Here is a 25,395-nt window from a genome sequence, read left to right on the forward strand (position 1 = left end):
GGTGCAGACTTCAGGAGAGGAGATGGGGGGATGCATCTAAAAACAGTGCCGTCTGGGTGTGGGACAAAGCATAAACCTCGAGAGGTGAGAAAGGCCTGGCCTCTCCCAGCCTCGCCTGGAGACACAGGCTCGGGCAGCCACGCAGCCCGCTGGAGAGCACCCGGACCAGGTTCCGTGGGCCGCGTATAGTGGTCAGAGAGCCTGTGAGAGGCGGGGCTTGTAACACACTGGAGACCCCAGCAAAGGGAGCCAAGCCCCAGAGGGCAGCTCTGGTGCTGACAGCTAGGGCTTCTAGAGGAATCAAGAGGTAGCTCACTGGCAGAGAATTCAGGGTCTGGGGGTGGGCGGACAGAAGGGAGAAACTGCCCTGGGGAGCTGCATCCCCCTCCTCCACAAACACAGGGACCCCAGCACAGCAGGGCCGTCTCCCCCTACACACAGCTCTCCCTGGCTTCCAGGTCTGCCTCCCCAGCCGCTGCGGCTCCCCTCCCCCCAGAGCACCTCCACACACGCTTCCCCTCTTGGTTACTCAGTCCCCAGACCCCTCTGCAATGCCGCCCCCGGCCTGGCCCGCTGGCTTGCGGCAGCCCACCTGGGGCCCCATGAGCCGCACTCCAAGCCTTACCCAGCACTCTGTCAGGGACACAGAAACACCAAACCGCGGCTGCCTGGAAGGTTCTGGAGATGGGCTGCTGGCGTGTGCCTGGCTTCTGCGCCACTGAACTTCGGAGCGACCTGGGGCAAGGTCCTGAACCTCATCTTCCTCATCTGTAAAATGGGGACAGTAAGAGGCCCACCTCTGAGGCCAATGGGTGGTGAACGGAGAGTGTGGGAAGCCGCTCACAGTAGCTCCAGCACAGGCCCGCCCAGCAAGGCCAGCAGCCCCTCAGCTCACAGCCTCCTACCCCAACCACAGCTAGTCTCCAGCAGCTCTCTTGAAACGTAAACTAAAGCTGTTACGCCCTGTGAAAAACTCTTCTGGGGCACCTTACTGTTAGCAAAAAATCCAGCCTGAAGCTCTCCCTACCTCTCCCTTCGCTCTCAAGTCCCACGGTCCTCTAGTGTTCCTGCATTGGCTGTTCCCTCCCCCTGGAACACCCTTCCCTGACCCTCAGAAGTCCAGCCCAGCTCAAACCTCACCTCCTCAAAGAAGCCGTTCGTAACTGTCCTCTTTCTTCTTGGCACGACTCCCCAGTCTGTAATCCCGGCTAGAAAGCAGCTCTGGGAAGCTGCTCAGCCAAGTGCCGCCAGCTGAAGGGCAAGGCGCCTTGTTGCTTAAACTGGTTCGGGGACCTGCGGGGACCTGAGAGGCTGCCCACCGCTGCCCCGAGTGCTCGGAAGGGAAGGCCTGGCCACCTACGCCCATACAAATGTTGTACACGGAGCCCAGAGGTCCAAAGTACAAGTTTTTATTCTCGGTTGGGCCTTCACCATCTCGAGTTTTGCAAGCACGAATACATGGAATCAGCAAGAACCTCTCCCTACACGTCTTTCCTTACCATTTGTCACTGAGCGATGTGGGGACGACCTAAAACGAAGCTTGACACGTGCAGAACACCAGGGTTAACTGTCCTGCTTCTGTGCCCGTGACCCCCTGGCCCAGCAGTGGAAGGCTGTGGGAGCCAGCAGCCCTGTCTTTGGGGGGTGGGGGGTGCTCGGGGAGCAGGGGGAGGGAGGTGGGCAAAGACTCGTCAGCCCAGTTTCGGCCCACGTGACCTGGCAGACGCTGTAGGGAGCTGCCTCCGGGGCCTCCAGATCAGGCCTCCGAAAGCGAAATGGGCCTGGAAGAACCCGTTTGTCCACCCCTGAATGTTCTCAGTCAGCAGAGTGAGGAGCTGGACAGTGGGAACACCTGTCCTCCGGGGGGCCTGGCCCCCTTCTGCGGAGCGCCCAGAGGTCAGGCCCCTTCCAGCAGGCGCTCCAAGGTCAGGGGGGATCATTCCACCACCTTCCAGTCCATCTGCCGTCCTGCCCCCTCCCCGGCCAACGCCAGGGTGGAGGGGGTTGGGAGGCGCTGCGGGGGGCAGGGGGGACCCCACAGGTTCACAGGACGGTCTCCCGGATGACGCCGATGAGGCTGTGGGGCCGCTCGGCCTCTGCTCGCTGGAGCCTCCTCTCGGCTCGGGGCCTCCCCGCCGGGACGCAGGTGCTCAGGTCCCCGCAGCTCCGCAGGTGCAGGAAGCCAGGCCGTCTCGGCGGGGGCAGCGCGTGGGCCCCGGAAGTGCTGGGCTGCAGCGGGGCCATTATCTTGGGGACAGTAAGAGGGTGGAGAGGCGTTAGGCTGCACCCGAGGTGGCCCCCCGCCTGCCTCCTCGCCCACCCACGCCCTGCCTAGCGTCATTGCTTTGGGAAAGAAGTAGGGAGTTTTCCCAAAGTGGAACACGCTAGAAGTTCCAGAGGTAATTTCCACAGATGGCCTCTTTCCTAACGTTCCTAAAATGTTTCCCAAATTTTCTATTGTTTCAGCTGCCGACCTGCCTCACCACTCCCCTGATTCGCCCGTGGCAGATTCTTGCTTTATCTGTCACAGTCTTCTCGCCATTTTTACCCAGTTTCCCTGGGGTCCGAGACAGGGGTTCTGCCAGGGCCTGCCCGCTTCTCGAGGGGAGGAGAGGGGGCTGGTACCCCGGATCCCGCCTCCCCCGTAGCCACTGTGACAGGCAGGGCTGGAACCTCTGTATTTCTAACAAGAACGCAGGTGCTCCCAATGTTCTAGAAAGGTTGATAACCACCTGTCTGGCATTCTGGCCAGCTAATGAGTTTATAAAATGTCACCCCAAACCGGTGATGCCGCCAACTCATCTGCTAACCCTTCGATAACAAAACGTAACAAACAACATAACACTGTGGCCAGTTTATTTGTAAAAAAAAAAAAAAAAACAAAAAACGCTTAAGAATGGTTCGAAGCTAGATCTATTTTACAATGTAGCATACATGTAACCTGAAATATGTAATATTATCACTTACTTTGTAAAATGGCAACCATATGGGAAACCCCTCGTCCAGCTGGGACTGAGGAAGTATGTACAATTTCCAGAATTTGCACAGTCATGCTATAAGACCTATAATATGGTTAGCACCTTGAGAAAAATCCCAGGTGTTTCGTGGCCACCTAACATCACAGAAAAACCACTAGGCTGAAGTTTTGTTTAGCTTGTACCTTTCTGAGATTTTGATGTCCTTGGGAGGTTAATCTCTCCAAAAGATGGGACATTAAATTTTGCTGACACACTGTCCCTATATGTGTCTTCAAAGCCCTGTCCTTGTTTCCTGGTCCAAAATAAAATTCCAACATTCATAGATGTCCATCGCTGTGACATGTAAGTTAGGGCAAGAGGCTTTGGTAGGGATAAACATCAAGATGGATCTAAAACCCATTCCAGTCCTACTAGGAAAAGTGAACATGTACAAAGCGGGGTCGAGTGGGGAATAAAAGCTCTCCTTCTGCTTGTCCCTCCCTCTTTCTGTCTGGGGCTGGTGTGGCACCAGGAAGCCTCGCCGCTGGGGCTCCTGGGAAGTCGCAGCTGATGGCCCAGGGTCCATTGCAACAATCCCAGCACCTGAAATTCTATCCAGACTCGCCACAAAGACCCAGCAAACATCTGTAGTGAGAGCGTGTGGTGAGTTGTAAGTACTCATTCATTTTCCCCAAAGCTACTTTCCAGGGCAGACAGAGCAGAAGATGCAGACTGACGGCTCGGCAGACGCTCTGACTCTCACCTCACTAGAGCTTGGCAGCCGTGGACAAGGGACTCCAAATACGTGCTCTGTGCGTCGGGCTGACAGGGCCAGGCGGAGGGGAGGAAGCAGGGAATGACTTCTGGCACAGACCAGGGTTAGGAGGAGGTACATGTCTCCCCTACACGGATACCAACTATGGCGTGACCCAAGACCACTGGCATCATGACCGCTGTTTGAAAGCGGACAGGAAGAGGGTCTGAGGTTCATGTACGTCTTCATGAGAGTAATCAGACTGCTCTCCCAGGTCCCCTGAGGGGCTGGGAGAGAAACTTCTGGCTTCTGGCTTCTGTCAGCAGACGCCAGCACGTCTGCCTTAACTCGCCTCGGACCCCGCAGCCCAGTGTACGGGTTCCTGCACCCAGACACGGCCAGGAAACACTTTCGAGCCGCTGTGCTCTGAGGTCACAACAGCCACCCCACAGTCAAGGGGCAATGAAGCAAACGGCTTGATCCCAGGATGCTGGGATTATGACCCGAGCTGAAATCAAGAGTCGGTCGCTTCGCTGACTGAGCCACCCAGGCGCCCCCGGGAACGGTTTCTTAAAGGGTTTTTCTCAGGGTCCTGGGATCAAGCCCAGGGGCTCCCTGCTCAGCAGGGAGTCTGCTTCTCCCTCTCCCTCTGCCCTTCCGTCTGCTTGTGCTCTCTCCCTCACTCTCTCTCTCTCTTCCTAATAAATAAATAAAATCTTTTAAAAAAATAAATAAATATAAATGAGAAAACTGATGACCAAAAGGATTATGTTACACGCCTGATTTTATCTTTCCCCTGGGTGACTTCAGGTGAAGGAATTGTGCTTTTTCATCTATAATCTATGGAGAAAAGATAATTTATTCCTTTAAGTCCTATCGATCTAGGTGTCTTGCCATCATTTCATGGGGATCTGAAAATTCATGTCTGTCCATCATTGCCAGACAGGACACCCTGTCAAGGGAAACCCGACTTGGCAAACAGAGTGCTGATGGGGCCCTACGCGGCCCAGACCCCTTTTGTTCCCGAGCGACACCGCTTTCTTATCCCAGGCCTGTTCCACATTCCAGGAAACTGGTTTCTCTCTCTGGGCCTGGAAGCTTCTGGAAAAGTCATCAGGCCTGAAAAGAAATGCTCCGGGTTCCTCTCTCTCCTTCCCCAGACCTCCTCCCCCCAATTTCCTTGATACCCTGACCTTGAACTTAGGGCGCCCTGGACAGGAAATCGGAGAAGCTGTTGCAGCTGCTAGGAAACAAGCTCCCGGACTCCGGCGGAGGTCAGTAATAACACTACCTGCTCCAGGAAGCTGGCGCTCGTGATGGCCTCCTCCATGTGCTCCTCGTCGGACTTGAGGACGGATTTAATGTTCTCCACCAGCTCGTGGATGTCGGGGGTCATACTGCAGGACGACTGCTCCAGGAACCTCGCCACCAGGAGCTTGGTGTCCATGTAGGACTTGTAATCTATCAGGGACCGGGGCCGGCATCGCGCAGCTCTGCACCGCAGACCTCGCCTCATGGTCACCGCGGCCAGGTCTGGTCTGCCCTCGGTCTGCGTCGCGGCTTCGCAGCTGAGCACGGGGGCAGCTGTGGGCGGAGACAAACAATACACGCCCGTTGGCCTCACCCCTGTGAGCTCGCGCCCGACTCGAGGCAGCACGGGCCACAGCAGGGGCCACAGCACGGGCCACTAAACTCGGCGTGGAAAGCATGTTGCAAACACCAGTGACCATGCACAACTTGCTTTTCATCTTGCAGAAAGAAAAGGGGGGAAACAAAAAAAAAAAAAAAAATGACATAAGCTCATTCCCTGAAGGTCCAACAGGATGCGTCCCCAGAACATTTCATGGTGCCACAGAGAACACAATCACCACGGGAGCGACAGATGACAGGGGAGGGCATCCAGAATGGAGCAACCGTGCTGGGGGGTGATGACCAATGTGGGGAGGTGGGCGAGCGAGCAGAGGAAAGACGGGTGACCTGATGAGAAGAGGCTCCAAGGGAAGAGGAGGCAGGAAGGAGCCTCTTGGGAGAGGCTGAGGAGAGACGAGACTGTGAGAAGCGAGTGTTCCGCTCCCTCTGACTGTACCTTTGTCCTAAACATCCTCAGGGCATGGTGCTGACTTATCCACGCTCACACCGGGGCTGGGAGGCAGCTCTAGGGCTGACTATTCACAGAAAGAAAAATCTAGGTGCAGGGAAATCAACCCGTCATTCCAGAAGTCAGCAGCGGCCTCGGAAATTCACCGCCAGGGGCTCTAATGTCCACAACGACCTACATCAGGAGGTTTAAGGACCAGCAGAACGTTGACTGTGCCATTGGGTGGGCAAAGGGGAAGGCAGGCCCAGTCTCCACATGTTCATAAGCCAGCCAGCAGCCTTCAGTGTACAGAACCCTGGAGGTTTCGGTCTGGGAAGACCTGACAAGCAGGAGTTTGATATTCAAGGGAGAGAGGAAGTGGGGGGTAGGAAGGTAGGTAGAGGAAGGAGAGCACTTCTTTTCCTCTGGAGAAACAGAGGCGCTCTAAACCGGGGTTAGCGGCCATCCTCCAGCCTGCCACGTGCATGTCCCAGAGAGCCGGAGTTTTCCAGGAACACTCCCTGTGGACACTCCTGTGTGAGGACAGTCAGGGACTATACTCCGTCACGGGAAGGCAATCCGGTCCTTCTACAGCTGAGGACTCCAGCAGGTAAACACGTGTCTCCTTCTCCTGCAGCACCCCAGATCTGGAAGGACCTCACTAAGCTGTGCAGAGAGCCAAGCTCCTGTTGAAGCAGGCATGTGGCCCGCTCGAGCCCTCAGCTTGCCAGGTCGGGTAGAGACCTGCCGTGAAACGGGCCTGGGGAGCTGAGGGGCCGGGTTGCTGGCCTGTGGGTTTGCAGAGGTGCTCAGTCCTAGGCGGCGGGACTCCTCCCGCTCAGAAGACAGGAGTGTTCTCTCTGGCTCCCCGCACGGTCAGTCCAGAGCTGCAGCGAACAACACAGGCCGTCAGAGGGACAAAACCAAGACTGCAAGGGTGCGACATGCAGCCCCAGAGAGAGCAAAGAGAGCATGCAAAGTCGTATTTGCACAGAGCAGGGCAGAGGCACTTGTTAGAGGAGGTCACCGGAAGAAGCCTGTGCTGGCGGGATTCAAGGTCTTCATTTTCTCCCTTTCTTTCCTTCATTTTACTTTTACAGTTTTCCGCAATGAAGAGCTATTTAGAGATGTTCAGGTATCCCACATTCAGAGAAAGCACTCAGGGTTATTTTAAGTCTTTAAGATTTTTTAAATTTAAAATTATTCAAACGACATCTATAACAGACTCCACACAGAAAGGGAGAGAATGCGAGTGTGACTTTCACTCTAGCTAAACTTCTTAAAACAGGTCAGATTTAAATAACTCAACAACCTATACACAGTTGAAAAAAAAAAAAACATAACTTAGGTCATAAGAGAGGGGGTAAAAAAAATACACGCCTTTAACTTTTTCCTTGAGAACACTTATTTCCATAGGACCGCAAGCACCCAGAAGTCAGAACATTTGCCTTTTCTTCATGTTGTACCTAGAACACTTCTGTGTGCAACTAAATGCTTTTGATGACAATAAAAAGAAAAAACTCTACCAGCCTTCAACAATGGGACTGGTGAATATTCCTAATGTGCATGGAGAATATCTTATTTTCCCAAGACCTCTTAACCTCTCTCGAGACATCTCCCAAGCTGCAGGGTAGTGGGCGGCCAGAGCCACCCACTTTCGATGGGCACTTTTGGGCCAACACGCACAGCGCTGAGCAAGGAGCTTGGGGAGGGACATACCTCTCTCTGCGGAATGATGGAGCACAGGGTCGCTCCTTGATCTCGTCCTCAGGGCTGGGAAGACTGTCCGGCTTCTCATGGGAGGCAGCTGGTTTGCATCGGGAGTTGAGATGGATGTGCTTTCTTCTCCAGGTGTGTTAGGAATGTCCTCACCTGATTATTTTTTTTTTTTTTTAAGAAGAGAAACATAAATTTTTTCACCATTTGCTGCCTTCACAAGGTTGGGCAGGAAGCTGTGAGCCCGAACATTCAGGGGCAAGGGGACACAGTTAACCACATTTGCTTGGGCTGTTGGCCAGGTGAGTTTTTATTTCCCAGCATTGTGGGAAATGCTGCCTCTCCAAACCACCCCTCCACACCTAAAACAAGCCAACAAAAAATTGTAAGTCCACAAGTAAAGTCAAGAAGCCCTGCCAAAATGTCAGGTGTTTTGTGGGTTGTTGGGTTTGGTTTTTTTTGTTTTTTTGGTTTTTTTTTTCCTGCAAAAGGCTTAGAATCTTCTCCAGGGAACCCTCCTGGTGTGGTGCCAGAAAGCTCCTCGCCACTTTCCAGTTTCTGGCAATGCAAGGTGAGCCTGGGCAGGGTGGGAGGAACACTTGCCCGGGTCAGGGGACTTCCAGGGCTGCAGACCATGAAGGCAGGCTGGGAAGGCGTCTGCACAGCCCAGGGTGCAGGCGGGGATGTGAAAGGCATGGCGGCCAAGGCAAAGAGCCTGTGACCACCCTGTGGATGGGGAGAACCATTCAAGAAATGGATGACTTCTGCTTAGGACAAGCACATCAGAGCCTTGGTGAGCCTGACTGTGGTCTGGGCAACTTTCTTTAGAAATGGGAGAATCACAACCGTCCTTACGGAAGAGAGCACTGCTGCCTTTGTCTAAGACAGAAGGTGAACAGAAGAGAAACTCATTCCAAACAGTGCTGCTGAAAAATCACCCCCACCGAAACTAGCTAGAGAGAGTCGATCCATTATTTTTCACCCCTGCCATTTCGTGCTGGTGCACAGCTCTCTGGGCCATTTAAAAACCTCTCCAAAGATAGAGAGTTGCAATCATGCTCCCTTAAATGACAAGGATAGCTGTAAACTGACTCTTGTCTTTTGAGGCAGGACGGAAAATCAGCATTCACTAGGCATGAAGGCGGCATGACCCAGACCCGAGGTTATAAATGACAGCACAGTCTCATAGCAAATCATCCTGCCATAGACAAAACTCATTTTTCCTTTTAAAAGAGCCCTTCCTATTTTAACAGGAGGAAGAAATCTTAGGTGGGAAAACACGGGAATGCCAAATTAAACTCTCTAATCCATTTCACAGGTCCCTGAGACAAGTCTGGGGACTCATCGAAGATTCTGAGCCTATCTTTATTTCTGTTCACACAGTATCTCCTACTCACCAATTGTTGACAGTATTTTTAAAACTGGAAAGAAGGATGCAATTTTTTTTAAGATCTTAAAAATTTACTTATTTGAGAGAGCGTGAGTGGGGGAGGGGCAGAGGGAGAGAGATGAGCAGACTCCCCACTCGGCAAGGAGCCCGATTTGGGGCTGGATCCGAGGACACTGAGATCATGACCTGAGCTGAAGGCAGACACTTAACCCACTGAGCCATCCAGGCACCCAAATAAGGATGTAATTTGAACCAGTGGCTTCAAGATATCTGACCTCCAACAAAATATATAGGTCATTATTATTTTGTTTTCAGTGAGTGTGATTGTATTTAAATTATTCCATAATAAGACTGATGAAAACACATGAAGGGGAAAAAAACCCTCAAGGCCTTAGGGTTTTACTATTAGCAAATTACCTCAGGGCAGGTGCAGTTTTAGGCAAGTTTGAGACTCTAAATTTTTGCTTTCTCTTGTCTCGTAGGAATTTCTTCTCATTTCCTGTGATACGTATTGTATATTCTGCAGAATATTTGATGACTTGTTACAGGAGTTTTTTAAAAAAGTTTTTCACCAGTTTATTTATTTTTGCATTTTAAAAAACTATTAACATATAATGTATTCTTTGTTTCAGGGGTACAGATCTGTGATTCACCAGTCCTACACAACACACAGCACTCACCATAGCACGGGCCCTCCCCAGTGTCCGTCCCGCAGACACCCCATCCCTCCCACCTTCCTCCCCTCCGGCAACCCTCAGTGTGTTTCCCGAGATTAAGACTCTCCTATGGTTTGTCTCCCTCTGTGGTTTCATCCTGATTCATTTTCTCCCCTCTTCCCCTGTGATCCTCTGTCCTGTTTCTCAAATTCCACATAAAATATATTGGTCATTGGGGTGCCTGGGTGGCTCAGTGGGTTAAAGCCTCTACCTTTGGCTCAGGTCATGATCTCAGGGTCCTGGGATCGAGCCCCACATCGGGCTCTCTGCTCAACAGGGAGCCTGCTTCCCCACCCCCACCCCCCAGCAGCCAACATGCCTCTCTGCCTACTTGTGATCTGTCTATCAAATAAATAAATAAAATTTAAAAAAAATATATATATATAGGTCATTGTTTCATGATGTGTTACTCTAAGGAATCCTGCGTTTGGGCAGGAATCGTGTATTTATTACCTTGAGTCAGTGGCATGCAGATCGGTTCCAAGGGGCTCGTGGCACCTTCCGATCCTCCTGGCACGTGGATTGAAGACCCCTACATCACAGGAGAAAAGGGCCATCTGTGGGTATTCAGCTCATCTCCCACCTGGACTCCGCTGGACTTAAAACCACATTCAGGACCCGTGTCCCAGGGTTCTCCACGTGCCGGGCTGCGCTTCCCACCAGCGGTCAGCACATGGACCGTACCTGCTCCTGGTCCGTCTGGCTCACCACAGCTTCGTATGGAGGCGGGGGGTCCAGGGGACAGAACACTTCCACACCTTTGATTCGTGCTCCGTAGATATGGGGGAGGGGGATGACATCAGGACCGACCATCCTAGGGAAAGCATCTTGGCATCAGGAAGCAGGTCTACAGACCGCGGGTCTGACGGTGCTTGCTTCTGCGTGATGACGGCCTTTGCCTCGGGACGGCTCTCGGAAGACCGAGCAGAAGACCCCTGACCCCTCACCCCTGCATGACCGTCTCCTGGCCCAGAATCGGGGGGAATAATCTCAGCTGAGGGAAAGTCCAGAGTTTCTTAAGCAAGTGACGACCTATAAAATGCAATGTCATCGTTGCTTTTAAAGCCACTAGCCAGAAAGCAAGCAATAATCCACAGACAAAGCAGATGGGTGGTGGCTGGGGGAAGGGGAATGGGGGGGTGACTGCTGAGTGGGTACGGGTCTCTCTGGAGGGGATGAACACGCTGCGGAGGCAGATGGGGGCGGGGTTACATAATACCATGATTGTACCAGATGCCACTTAACAGTAGACTTCCAGACGGTTGCACTCATGCTATGTGAACTTCACCTCGATGGAAGGAAAAACAAAACTAGGGACTCAGGGCAACACGATTATTTCTTACATTAGTACAAGATTTCTTGCCTGGGTTTACCTAGGGCCTGGATTTACCTGGGTCTGATTCATGGTAAAAACTCCCTATTTGTTAATAAATATTTCAAGGGCTGAATTACTTTTTCTCCAGGAAAGTGAACGACATCACAGCTCAGAGACAAAGCAGGATGAAGGAGAGTGACCCTTCCTAATTGTAGTCAGTCAAGCAAACATTGGTTGAGCACCGGCTTCAAGCCAGGCACGGGGGCTTTTGTCCTGTGAGTGAGAGGCCCTCCATAGCAAATAACTAAATAAACCTCAAGATATTCTGCCTGTGTTCCTAGAAAGCTAAACACACACACACACACACACACACACACACCCCACACAGCCTAGATAATAAAGAGCCTCAATTATGAAACAGCGATTTAAAATACACAGAAACTTGTTGCTTTTGGCCACACTTCCAGTTATAAAATAAGTCAGTCCCAGGGGATGTAAGAGACAGCACGGTGACCACAGTTGATAATACCGTATTTCCTACTTGAAAGTTGCTAAGATAGTAAACCCTCAAAGTTTTGGTCACAAGAAAAACAATCCCGCAACGATGTGCGGGGACGGATGCTCACCAGACTGACGGGGGCCATCGCTCCACAATATGCACTAATATGGAATCATTAGGCTGTACCCCTGAAGCTAGTAGAATGTTCTAGGTCAGTTTTATATCCCATTTTAAAAAGGTACAAGGAAAACCAGAAAACCTGTGCTCAGGCCATGGAGCATTGGAAAATGAAAAGAAAGGGTAATAGCAGAAGTTTCGTGTCCGTTCTCGAACGATGAAAATGGTCACGAGCTGAAGGAGACAGGCGAAACGGCCCCGGCCCGCTGCACATTCAGAAAGGCACTCTGACGAACTGTGGCTGTTTCGTTTTATCCCTGAGCCCATTTATAAAAATGCCACTGATGGAGGAAAACAAGTTGAAAAAGATGTGATGTTCTTTTTTCCTTGCAATAAAACTCAGTGAGCCCTGGGGACTCCTTCCGTCCTCTCCAGAGAGCCAGGCTTCCGTCCTGAATTAGCAGGACCCCATGAGCCATCTTTCCAGTGCTCACAAATCCCCTGGCTTCCCCCCTTGAGCCAGTTCCCCACCTTTCCCCGCTGCTGTGTCCTCCCCAGGAACACCCCCAGCTGTGTCTGCTGCTCTGTCAGCTCTAGTGGTCTTTGATATTCCCCACCCAATGGCTATGTTCTCAGAGAAGAGAGGGTTTGCTTAGGACCAGGAGGTCAGAGGAACAGACTTCCGTTTTAGATCCTAAATGAGCATGGAATCCCTGTAAGAAGCGGGGGCAGGGGACACATTTTCTTTAAATCGACCCCAATGATTCTTATGGTGGTTACTGTGATGATCAAGAAAGCCTCCGTGTGACAGAAGATGCTTCTAGAAAAGAAAAGGAAGGTTCCTTTCCTATGAAGCAGTTCTTATTCACATCTGTTTGGTACGTAGGGATCTATAGGGTGAAATCGGTGCACTGTGTCCTGACAGGTGTTTTCCTGATCCTTATGGCCCCTAACCCTAGCTAGGGAGTAGAATCACCCCGGGAAACCACTTGGGGAGGTTTGCAGACTATGGGAGGCCCAGGCCTCACCTCCAGAAATTCTGCTCTAATTGCCAGTGGTGGGGTACAGACAGGTAAGAAGAGATTTTTATCTCCTAAAAATCAGCTAAGCGGCCATGTGATGAATAAGGAAGCTGGGCTTCAGAGATGGTAAGAGAACCCCCCAACCCCATTGCCGGGCCCAGTGTCACCCTGGCAAGAGACCCCAGAGCCTGGGCTCCTTCAAGCTCACCCGAAACTCTCCAGGAAGCCTTCACTGGTTCACGCCCGTGAGCACTGAGTACGGACAGGAAACCCACACAGAGCACACGAAATGAGTTCTGCTAAGGGGACAACCAGGCTTTGAGAACTCCTGAGAGGGATATAGCAACTAATACGACGCAAGAGTGGTCCTCCCTTGCGTCCCGGGCTGGCGGTGAGGGCTGAGGGGCAGAGGCGCCCTGGGCACGCAGTCACCCTCCAGCAGAGCCTGGCTCCCCCTGACTTTGGGTTTTGAACCTCACGAGGAAAGGGAAGGAGTTTATTACGTCCACCACCGAGGAACAGATGCCTGTGTTCAGTTTGCCCTCATACTCCGTGTTCCGTAACACGTTAGGGCCCCACGGTCCGACCAGAGCCCCAGTCACGGAACAGGTGGGAGGCGCTCCTTTCCGATCCCAGCTGCAACTGATTTCTGAGGATGGGGGCGGGGGGCGGGGGTGTCCCTGGGGTGGTGGAGGAGGAGCGCTCAGCCCCGACTGTCCTTACAAATCAAGTCCAGAGGCAGAAACCCATCTTCGGGCGGAAACTGCCACCAGGTTTCTGCTTCTGGCAGTAATTTGAGAAGTCCTTTCTCAAGCAGGGGCCAAGGCCTGAAGGGGTTGTATTTATAGAAGGTAAATAAATAAACCTCTCTGAGAGGTCGTGATACCTTGCAGGAAATGGGGGGCTTGCATTGCATGAAGACTCTTCACGTAATGGGTTGTGGAAACGTTAAAGAAAACATTCGTGACGATTCTTGCCTGCCGGCTTGTAAGAAGGAAAACCACCACCTGGCGTCAGTGGGTGTCTATAAAGTGGATATGGAAAAATCTAGCAAAGTGGGTCAAGAGCAAAAATACCTTTGCTACAATGTGTATCGAAAGGTGAATAAATGTAGCCATTTTAACAGTGGACCGTCCTCTGGTATTGGGAGAATTTCAGAAAATGGGGCTGTTTGCCCACTGGAGATACGATCTAGGCCTCCACGCACAGTATGTAGTATAGTGTATACAGTATATATTTTAGGCCTAGCAGTGTCTTCTTTCCCGCAGGGATGTATTGCTTTAACACCCTCCCCCATGTTCCTTCCGGAAAGTTCTGAATGGTAAAGCCCTTGGTGAGAAGCTTGTCTAGATCTGGCCAGGGGCGGTCTCAGGACTCAGAGGGGTGAATCCAGGGATTCACCAGTGTGGAAATACCCACACTGCTGAGTGTTACTATGGAGGGACCGAGAAGGGAACCGGAAGAGAGAAGGGCCGGCGGGGGAGGGGCGGTCCGCAGGACACGCGGCCTGGACAGCGCGACTCCTACACCGCATGAGTCACTTTCCCTTTCTGCCACTGCAGGAAATTAAATCTGTCTGTTGCCTCCTCTTAGGTCAACCAAGGGCTCACCTCCAATCTCAGAGAGCCAATTAATTCTCCGTCTCTAAGAGGGCATTTCTCTTCCCAACCACAAAATTACAGGCATTTTTTTTAACTGCCTTCCAGCATGCCCCTCTGCACACAGCCTGAGACTGGGCTAAGGTATGAGCAAGTGTGTCCGTCAGCACACAAATACGTCTCTCTGGCCCCTGTAATTTCTGCCTCATTTCCTAAGACACTAACGAAAGTCTTCCTAGCCACCCCCCAGCTTCGAAATTCCAATACACCCTCCCCTGCACAACCGGGAGGCTGAATTTCCCCGTGCATCCATGGGCACCCCTCCAGCTTTGTGGCCTTCTCGGGCCTTGCTTAGGTGGGCAAGGAGGGGAGGGTGCAGGTGGGGTGTAGGCAGGACTCTGAGCAACAAGTTGGGGGGTCACTCCTGGAAAAGAATGTTAACAGTGTCTGGGCGGTAGCTCACGCTGGTGACTTGGTTCAAAGCCACAGGTGGCCGCCCTGAGCACTAGCAAGCCGATTCCAAAAACCCCAAGGCCGGCACCACATTTGTCTGACGACTCTCCACATCAACCTTGGGGCTTAAAAGTAGAAATTCCTGGCCCTCTGAATCTCAAGCTAAAGACACGAGTCTTTCTTACAGAATTCAAAGATTTTCTTTTGGAAGCTTAAGGTTTGCTGATCCTTGAAATTCGGCATAAGATCATTCCACCCACAAAGCCAACCCTGACTGGCTGATTCTTTCTCCAAAGCCCTCCATAGCCCATTTGCCATCCTGGGTGAGGTGGTCCTCCTCGGGGCACTCAAAATCTCTTTTTTGAGAATTATTAGGATCCTTGCAACACTCATCTGTCACGACCTAGGCTGTGAGTCCCCTGAGAGGAGAAGGAAGTGGGTCTAAGTCATCTGGAAGGTCACCAACCCAGCAGGGTGACTAATACGTGGCAGAGGACTGATTAAATGTTTGTTGAATGAATAAACAAAGTCATTCTTTAGAGAGGTACAATTCTAGAAGTCCCTAACAGCAAAACGAGCGCATGTAGCATTTCCCTCTGCGGATAGTCATTTCTGAAATTTAAGAAGCAAACGATAGATTTTGAGCTAGAATTTGAGAAAGCAAATAAGCATGGTGTCTATTTTTTCTAGACCAGGGAGAAGTCATGAATAATTAATCTCTGCTTAATGGCTGGGAAGAATGTCAGGATTTGGGGACCCGCTGATGGTGTTATAATGAACATCGATTTGGCCTCAGCGTGTTTCCAGGGCAACCTCAGCCCTCAATCAAGTCACATGACAGTGGCTGTCTCACTGGGTGTCAGTTTTCCTGGGAAGCTAATTGAAATGGAAAAAGTATATCCTTAGGTCAAGGTGGGACTTTTCTTTGGTTTCCTGCTGTTTATCAGACAAAAGAGCAGGGTGGGGAAGGGGGCACCTGGCTGGCTCAGAGGTATAGCACCCAAGAGGCTTGATCTCAGGGTCTTGAGTTCAACCCCACATTGGGCGGGAAGCCTACTTAAAAAAAAAAAGAGGGAGAAAGAGAAAGAAAATCCTGAAAAATAATACCATCTGTCTACATTCTGGAGAGCAGTGAGCTCATGTTATGAATACTGGAAACCCTTCCGTCTTCCAACCCGAGGGCACCTCAGGCACAGCCAGGGCGGGGGCACAGAGGAAGCCTACCTGCGGTTCATCCGGGGTGTGCACGAGTAAAACGTGGCGAAATAGGAGGGGGGGGGCACCGGCGGCACGAAGTCCTCGGGGTCTGGGATCCGTCCGTGTTCTTCCACATCCTCGGCAGATATCTGAGATTCGTCCTGATGAAACGAGCACCTTGGTTAGTCAACAGGCTTCACGACAAGCGGCTCCGTGGGACACGGTCATGGCGCCGCCGCGTGCGGACTTACGATGCAGGCTCTTCTGGCTGCAAACATCTGGAGGTAGCGAAGGGCGGCTGCCACCAAGCAGACGGTGGTGGTCAGGGCGTTCAAGGCACACAGGGCGAAAAGGACTTTCTAGAATGAGGAAACAGTAACACCCCTGAGCACATGGAAGCTGACGACCAGAAGGCAGTAGAAAAACTCCTTTTTTTTTTTTTTTTTAAAGATTTTATTTATTTATTTCTTTGGCAGATCACAAGCAGGCAGAGAGACAGGTGGAGAGAAAGGGGGGAAGCAGGCTCCCTGCTGAGCAAAGTGCCCAATGCGTGGCTCAATCCAAAGACCCTGGGATCATAGCCTGAGCCAAAAGCAGAGACTATAATCCACTGAGCCACCCAGGCGCCCGAAAAAACTTCTTTAAATAATAACAGTGATGTCTCAGTAAGGCTATTCTGGTGGGAAAACACATGCCAAGCACTTTGATGTCTGGCTCATGGTAAGTGCCAAAGAAATACCAGTTATTGACACAGCTCTCGTGCGGTCATGTATTTTAATTTTAAAAATTTATCTTAGAGGCTTCCTGTCCCAGAAAGCCCTGGTATTACAAATTTTCTTTTTGCCAGCACCACGCTGTTGTCTGGAGATGTTCCGTCCAGGAGGGCAAGGGGTGCCTCCTCTGAAGTTGGTGTCCCCTGCCTCCCACTCCCATCGGCTCCCACCGCAGCGGCCTGCTGTTTGATGGAAGCCACTGATTCTATTTCAGGAGCGACTGGCCGAGCTCCCCTGGGCACCCAACGAAGACAGTGGGGGGGGCGGGGGCAGGCCAGCCACAGTGTAAAAAGGGCATCTCTTCTCCAAACCCACATCTCAAAATAGCCGTAAGGGCACTTCGAAAAGTTTCTGTGGCCACGGTCCTGGCTCCCCAGGGAGGCTTTCCCCAAGAGGGGTCCTGGCTCACAGAAAGTTTGGGGGTGACTCAGCTACCAGAAATCCAGAAGCCGAAGACGGAAGGCCACTTTTACATTCTACACAATTCAGAGAGCTGGCTGTTGTGAGATTCCTCCTTTGAACAAGAAAACAAACCCCAAACAAAGATCTGGAAAAAGCCCTCAGCGAGGGATTATCCAAAAGCTAATACCTCGGGGTTTACCAGCTGAGCTCGTCACTCACTGGGCTAACGAGTCTAGAGCCGAGCCGTAAGTCCAGACTCAACTTTGATCCAATTGCCTACTAAAGGGTAATTTTTTCCTTCTCTGCAACTGGTACCATTTATTTTTAACCTCTCGATTATTGTAGTCGTGCCCATGAAACAAGAGGCAAGGTGCATGGATTTCCCTTGCATTTCCTAACCTGTAGCTCTCCTAGGTCTCTGTGTCTTGGCTCACCAGCATCCAACACCCATGAGCGTCCACAGAGCCAACAAAGGAGCATCAGAACAAGGATAAATGGGCATGCAGTTCAAAGGTTTTGCCCAAAACAGGGGTGTCTGGCTGGCTCAGTCGGTAGAGCACGCAACTCTTAATCTCAGGATCATGGGTTCAAGCCCCGAGTGGGGGCAAAGCCTTCTTTAAAAATTCAAGGTAAGGTTTTGCTAAAAGCTGCATCAGCTGTGGGCACCTACACCGTGCCTGCATCTGTACGGATACACGTGTATATCAATGCACCTACACACGTATGTACAGGTTCAGGCTCCTTTATGTCTTTTGCTATCCTGTAATTCTTGAACACAAAGCAAACCAGCCGTCATCATTTCAGGGTCCCACAATCATCTGTGCTTCTTCCTGGAGTCACTCCTGTCTCTGGGTCGCTGACCAGGGTTGGCTCCTACCTGCTTTCAGCAGCCCCATCCTGTGAAGGAGCTAACAGAGTAAGGATATTTCAAGTAGCTCTGCCTTCTCTGAGGGCTCCAGGGTGCACTACGGATGGGGTTGGGGTCCGTTCACGTTACCTTAAGCAGAAGGTGAACAGCACTACAAGGCTGAACCGGAAAGAGCTTCAAGGCATTTTCTTTGTCTGTGCATTTGGCTGGTTGAAATTCTTCACAGCAGAAGCAAATCTTGCCTTCGCCTAAGTCCACCTTAAGGAGGGAAAGGCAGAACCATAATTTAATTACTGAGAGTAAATATACAGGCTACCCACGGGAGCACTAACCCTGCAGAATGAGACACGGCGGGACAGGCTCGGGTATGCCGTCGTAAGGACAAGGTTATTTTCTGAACACGCTAATGGCCGCCGCACGTTAGCAGGGGCTCTGCTCATCTTTGCCCCTTAGGATCCCAGGCTGATGAAGCACACACTGTTTTAGGATTAATGATCGTTATGCCAGAGAGGTGGAGAGCACATGATAAAATGCACCTTGGCGCTTAAAGTAGGGCTGCTGGATAAAATAGGAGACACGCTGTTAGAAAACTATTAGCTGTCTATTTGAAACCCAGATTTGTGTTTGTACTTGCTTAATCTTGTAACTCTAGCTTAAGTCTTCCTCTTGCAAATGACGCTCACCCCTTTAGCTCCCATTTTATTGCCAAAGCGAATCCTATGGCCCTACCTACCTAACTCCAAGAGGGCGAGGAAGTTCAAGCTCCCATGTGCCTGTGGGAAACACAGGGTGTATTGAGCAAACAGTAGCCCTAAATCGTGTAGGCTTAAGGAGATCTCTCAGCTGGACATCTTCAGTGTGGTCGCAGAATTGAAGTGATAAGTCATGAGTATCTCATATTTTGTAATGAAATGTTTTGCAAACTTTTAGCCACGTATCGACGGTTCCCTTGAATCAAGTTGTGAAAATACGCAACACCTGGTTTTGGCTAATGAACACCCGTAATTTGGGCGCAGATGTTCATTCTTACTTGCTTTGCCTCCTGAGTTGTCGGAGTTGGCTATTCTAGTGTGGCTAAAAGGGAAAGTCATGCCCTTTTCATATTTGTTAAGGAGGCAGCTTTGACGTCACTAGCTGCAAAAGTCTTCAGGAATCTTTAAGAATAACTGAACGTCTACAGTGTTTGAGTTACTTAAGAGGAAAGAAAGAGTCTTTTTTCTTATTGAATTAAGATTCTTACCTTCTTTGCGGGGGGAAGCGGGGTAGGGAGAGGGTGGTGGGGTTATGGACATTGGGGAAGGTATGTGCTATGAAGTGTGTAAACCTAGCGATTCACAGATCTGTACCCCTGGGGCTAATAATACATTATATGTTAATAAAAAATAATTTTTTTAAAGATTCTATTTATTTGTTTGACCCATAGAGAGAGAAATCACAAGTAGGCAGAGAGGCAGGCAGAGAGAGAGGGGGAAGCAGGCTCCCTGCTGAGCAGAAAGCCCGAGACGGGGCTCCGTCCCAGGACCCTGAGATCATGACCTGAGCCGAAGGCAGAGGCTTAACCCACTGAGCTACCCAGGCGCCCCTAAAAAATAAAGAATTTTTTTAAAAAGATTCTTATCTTCTAACCAAACTCAACCCTCTAATAACCCTCTAGTCACAGATTTACAGTGTTTTTCCAAATTAAGAGAAAATATAGTTCTTTATAATATGTTGATTAGGAAGCAAAGGGAAAAATTTCCACTAAATATTACACATTTGGGGGGGTTTGGGTTTCTCTTTCATTGAATATGAAACTCACATACACACACACACACACACAAAATTTACATACACAAATCTTAAGCATACCATTTACCAATTTTAAGCAATGCCTCCCCTGTGCCACGTCTTACCAACCTTACCAACATCCAGACCATAGCATCACCAGAGAAAATTCCACCATGTCCTTCCCCACGAATCCCTGCCCCCACCCTCTTACAGGCTAACACTGCTTTCATTTTTTTTCCATAAGGATTAGTTTTGCCTCTTCCAAAACTCCAGGGATTCTATAAGATTTTTTTATTCTCTGTCCCCAAACCACCTTGAAAGGGGATACATTATTATATCAAACACCGAGGCCCAGATCTTGACATGAATTCTGCCTCTGACACCAAGAGTTACTGGAGTTATCGGATCCGTCTCTACCTTTTGCTTTCCACTTGGTTTTCTGTCCTTTCCTGGTTTGCCCACAGACACTGTTATCTCCATAATGTCCCCACACCTAAATCCACACCCTGACCCCCAGACACACACAAAAGCAAAAGACTGTCTGTGTTCGTGATTTTCTGCTACTGTCTCACATTTTTGAAGGCACCCCCTGCTGCTAAAATCTACATTCGATTTTTACTTTCTAAGGGAAAACTACTGTGGCCATTCACGCAGGATTTCTCTAGCCAAGGTCTGGGCGAGGGTGAGGTGTGCGGGGGTGGGGTGTGCGGAGAGGGGGCGGGGGGATTTTATTTCCTCTTGGGCTTTCTCTTAGCCCCTCTTGTATGAATTAATAATAGTCCTTACTAATAGTCCTTACTAACGGGCTAAATTCAGCAGGTAAGTGCTACTCCTGATGGGCATCTTCCTTTGAAGCCTAGCTGAGATCTCCCGGATTCAACACTAACAGTACTATTTGGTAGTTACAAATAAGCCACCATTCAGTTGCTACATGTACCCAAGGCCCCCTTCTTCCCAAACACCAACCACACTCACTTTTCTCAACACCATGCCCTAGGGGTTTCCAGCTCTTGTACTTAGGTCAGCTTCAGAACCTCAGCTACCCGGTGTCGTCTTACAAAGCACTTCCTTCCACTCGAGTCCATTCTTGATCCAAGGTGTCCAGTGAAGGGAGAAGACAGACCGGGATTACTTAAACATAACCAGACTTGTATGTATCCGGAAACCTCAGCTATCCGGAACTTCGGGGTGAGCTGGTCCAGATGCAAGAATTTTCCAGATGGGCGAAAGTTAATCTCTTCACACAAGGCTTTCAGAAAGTTTAATCAGTATCCAAATAAAAATGAGTATCAGTGGCCGGGCGCAGCTGACACGGCAGGCCTGAGTCTCTGCACAGAAAGGTACCAGGCGACGTAGCATTTTGGATTTCTTGTTCTTTCTGTTCCTGACCCTTCCCCTCCCTTCTTCATCTCGGCTCTGCCCCAACATTTCTGCAAAGTTGTTCCAACTTCTCTTTGATCTCTTAAGCATCCACGAACATCCCTGTGCAAGCCTCTACATAAAAACCATCCATGTTGGGGCGCCTGGGTGGCTCAGTGGGTTAAGCCTCTGCCTTTGGCTCAGGTCATGATCCCAAGGTCCTGGGATCGAACCCTGCATCGGGCTCTCTGCTCAGCGGGGAGGGAGCCTACTTCCCTTTCTCTCTCTCTACCTGCCTCTCTGCCTGCTTGTGATCTCTCTCTGTGTGTCAAGTAAATAAATAAAATCTTTTAAAAAGAAAAAAAGAAAACCATCCACGCTTCGACCTTGAGGCTGTTCCCTGACACCATCATCCCTGACTCCATCTCTCTCCTCGTCACCAGGATTATGGTTCTCAGCACGGGCTGCTCATTAGCATCTTCTAGAAAGCCTTTTACAAAGGAGAACACCTTCTCTCGCAACCAGGGGACTGCAAGCTGCCTTGACGAGTTCTCACACGGCCACCATGAGACTGACAAACAGTAGAGAGAAACGCTTGTAGCTGGCGGAGAGTCACCGGTAGAAGCGTAAGTTGAACCGTTTAATAAAGGAACTGGCTATATACCTTAAGTTAAAAATCCTTATTTCCCAAGCACGCTGGGAAACTGTTTAGCAGTTTCTTATAAAGTTACACAGACTTAAGTTTACCACGTGACCAAGCAAATCCCACACCCCTTTATTTACTCAAGAGAAACGAGAATGGGCCCACGGGAAAAACCACAACTCCGCAAAAATGTTTACAAGAGCTCTGTTCATAATAGCCCCAAACTGGAAACAATGGGAATGTCCATCAGCAGGAGAGTGGATTCAGCAAACTGTGATATTTTTATACAATGAAATCCTATTGTGCAAAAATAGAAAAAAAAAAAAAAAAGCAACGGACACAACACAAAATCATGGCTGGATCTCCGAACTAATATGCTGAGCAAAATAAGACAGAGACAAAAAGGTACATACCCAAGGATTCCATTTGGGTGAAACGCAAGAACTGGCCAGACGAATGTTCTAGCTCTGGTCTGGGGGGTATACATGAATGTATACATTGGTCAAGATGAATGTATACATTGGCCAAAACTCAGTGAACTGTACACTTGAGATCTGTGCGTGTCAGTGTAAATTTTAACTCCATTTTAAAGAATGGATGGAGCCGCCAAAGGATTGAATGTGTAATTTTTAAAGAAATGAGACAAACCGAAGAAACACTGTACCTTCCCGACCAGGAACGCTCTCTGACCTGGGAAGGGGCTGTGCAAGAGGGTAAGGGTGGCTAGATTGTTTTTATCGGCCAAAACCCAAACTACTCCAGACAACAAGGCAATAGAGAATTAACCTGTTCAAAGCAAAGAGTGTTAGATCTGTAAGTGAGAAACACAGTATGGGGGTGGGGAGGGGATACAGTATGTCCCATTTTTGGAAAAGAAATCGCAATTAGGTCCACCCCCTACCTGTTTAGGTGAGATCACCTGAACACATGGAGGGAGACCCCCTGTTATCAGCAAGAATTTGGGGGAACTAGCATGGTGGGGAGGGAATGAGGAAAAGTGTCCCCTTCCCCAAAAAGATTTCATTGGTCAAATAGCCTCCCTAATGGAAAACAACAGATATGATATGGTCTCACTGATGGAAATTGTGTTTTTATGGATATAAAGACGTGCCCCCAAAATCTGCCTAACAGTTAATCGCGCTTACCCAGAAGAGTGAAATTTCAAGTGATTTTTAAGTTCTTTCCTATATGTTTATGACTTGTCTGAATTTTTACTGTTTTATAATCAGATACAATCACAGAGTGGGTTTTTGTGGTGGGGATAAATGTTTAATTAAAAATACACGTAAAGGGGGGCACCTGGGTGGCTCAGTGGTTAAGCTGCTGCCTTCGCTCAGGTCATGATCCCAGTGTCCTGGGATCAAGTCCCACATCGGGCTCCTTGCTCAGCAGGGAGCCTGCTTCTCCCTCTGCCTCTGCTGCCACTCTGCCTGCCTGTGCGCTCTCTCTCTCTCTCTCTCTGGCAAATAAATAAATAAAATCTTTAAAAAAAAATACACTTAAAGGGCGCCAGGGTGGCTCAGTGGGTTGAGCCTCTGCCTTCAGCTCAGGTCATGATCCCAGGGTCCTAGAATTGAGTCCCACATTGTGTTCTCTGCTCAGCAGGGAGCCTGCTTCCTCCTCTCTCTCTGCCTGCCTCTCTGCCTACTTGTGATCTCTCTGTCAAATAAATAAATAAAAATCTTTAAAAAAAATAAAATAAATAAAAATACACTTAAAATATAAAAAGATAAGGATGCCTAGACCCCTCCCCCTTTCTAGGTCAATGGACAATCTTTGGGAATGGGGCCCCACCCCGTTAGAAGATTCTTTACAAAGTGCCCGCAAGTGATGGGTACGCAGGATAGAGAACCACAGAATTTCTCAGGAAAGTCCATTAAATGTATCTTTGACCCCTCGCAATCTGGCTTCTGCTTTTCCAAGAGCTACCAAAGCTCCCTTTCCACTACTGCCCCCTGAGTCCTCTCCTCTCTCGGGCTCTGCCCACTCTCATTATCTACTCATCACTCAAGGTCCAGCTCACATACCTACATTCCTTATCTTTGCCCGGATACAAGCCCTTCTTTCTCTGCGTGCCCCAGGCGCTGTCTCCCTCTGATGGCCAGACCCGGCCGATCTACCTGCCAGCGGACACGTATCCATTCCCTCTGCAAACACCACTCAAGCGTTCGCCGTGCCTGTCCTGTTCCGCTTGCGCATCATAAACTTCTAGGTCAGCAACGAGGTCTGACTTTCCTTTCTACTCTCAGCAGCCTCTCTGATCAGTGTCCTGACATAAGAGGAGCTACAGTTTGGCCAAACTGTCTTTCCAGATAGGGCGACTTTTCACTTTCAGCCTGGGTCTGGCCTCTTGGCCCCTTCTAATTGGCTGTGTGATGAGTAATTAGAAAACCAAGCTTGGCTCAACATGTTGTTTTGTTTTGCTTCGTTTTGTTCCTGGGAACTCTGTCTGTGAAGGAGTGGGAGGCAGCTCCGGGGACCACTGAGAACTCCCAAATAGAGACGCTAACATTGCCCTTGGGGAGATCCCGGCTCAGAAGAAGGCAGGAGACAGGTGCATGGAGATCTCTAGTCCAAAAAACGAAAAGGACATATGTCTGAGAGGTGGACATGTAGGACACTCTGGAAGATTATCTTTCCTAGGGGCTCAGGGACTATATCCTGAAGGAGTTACTCTTTGCATGGAGCTGTGAAGGACTGATATTTGGGGGACCAAGGACTGAGGGATAGGGAATTTGTGGGGAGAGATGGTGTTGTGAAAAGTAAGAAAATAGGGCCATGCCAGGTGGTCTTTGGAGCAAGGACAGGCAGTGCGAGCTGCCTCCGAGAGCTGGCAAGACAAGGGTGAATTGCACAAGGCCTATAAAACCAGAAAAGTCTGTGAGCCTGGGATCCCATGACGGAAGTTCATTAAACAACGGTGTGACAAAATCGGAAAACTTGTGAAGGAGTGTGTAGAGAGAGCACCAGGTTTGTGGTGAATCCCTGAGTCTGCCCATCAGGGAAGGCCCGGGCTTTATCAGTGTTTTGAGAAATGCAGCCCCTCCTCCAGTGGCAACCTCATGGTTTCTAAGGGGCCACACTGCCTTGTCACCAATTCCCAAGTAGCTGAGACTGACTCCAGCTTCTCAAGACTCCAGTCCCTTCGCTTTGGGCCACAGGGAAGTATGTGTCACTGAGAAGTCGTTTTCAACAGTCCAAAGTTGGCCAGCAATTGGGTATACACCCAAAAGAACTGAAAGCAAGGTCTCAAAGAGATATTTGTATGCCCATTTTTATGGCACTTTACTGTCTTTGTGGTTAAAAGAATCATACGGTATGTGCGTGCAGTGGAATATTATGGTTGCCAGAGGCAGGGCCGGGTGGGAAGGGCAGGGGGAGGCCCCGGAGAGTGAGGGAGCTGTTTAATAGGTTCAGAGTTGCAGTTTTGCAACAGGAAAAGTGTTCCCGAGATCGGCTACACAACAATGTGAATATGCTTCAACCACTGAACTGAACTCTGAAAAATGAAGACGGTACATTTTATGCGACCACATGCATTTTGCCACAATCAAAAATTAAAATATTCAGAGATTTTGCAGGCCCACAACCTCGTCTCTGCAATCCTGAAATTCAAAAAGCCCTGGAAACTAGACGTTGTGATGACAGCCTGTTGCCCCGGAGTCCGGGGCGGTGGGGGGCAGGGGGTGCTACAGCGTCAAGTCGTGTCTGCGTCAGGTTCATCTTCTCAAAAATCGGGAAAACTCTGAAATACAACCGGCCTCCAGAAGTT

The 25,395-nt window shown here is 50.0% G+C and overlaps 1 protein-coding gene across 2 annotated transcripts in view; it reads right to left on the bottom strand.

Annotated features, from left to right (window-relative positions):
* Window positions 1-1,386: 1,386 nt before the first annotated feature.
* ENTREP1 (endosomal transmembrane epsin interactor 1) overlaps window positions 1,387-25,395 on the bottom strand; it is an 82,456-nt gene continuing 58,447 nt past the window's right edge. For both annotated transcript variants that reach the window (XM_059411898.1, XM_059411897.1), the window contains exons 4-11: window positions 17,984-18,112; window positions 16,063-16,170; window positions 15,839-15,972; window positions 10,295-10,424; window positions 10,064-10,142; window positions 7,508-7,660; window positions 5,003-5,295; window positions 1,387-2,247 (exon numbers count right to left, since the gene is read on the bottom strand). In XM_059411898.1, the coding sequence (XP_059267881.1) occupies window positions 2,044-2,247; window positions 5,003-5,295; window positions 7,508-7,660; window positions 10,064-10,142; window positions 10,295-10,424; window positions 15,839-15,972; window positions 16,063-16,170; window positions 17,984-18,112 (1,230 nt within the window). In that variant the 3' untranslated portion in view covers window positions 1,387-2,043. The remainder of the gene's footprint in view (window positions 2,248-5,002; window positions 5,296-7,507; window positions 7,661-10,063; window positions 10,143-10,294; window positions 10,425-15,838; window positions 15,973-16,062; window positions 16,171-17,983; window positions 18,113-25,395) is intronic.

Source organism: Mustela nigripes, chromosome 9, assembly GCF_022355385.1.
Source record: "Mustela nigripes isolate SB6536 chromosome 9, MUSNIG.SB6536, whole genome shotgun sequence".
In the NCBI taxonomy this organism is placed as follows: Eukaryota; Metazoa; Chordata; class Mammalia; order Carnivora; family Mustelidae; genus Mustela; species Mustela nigripes.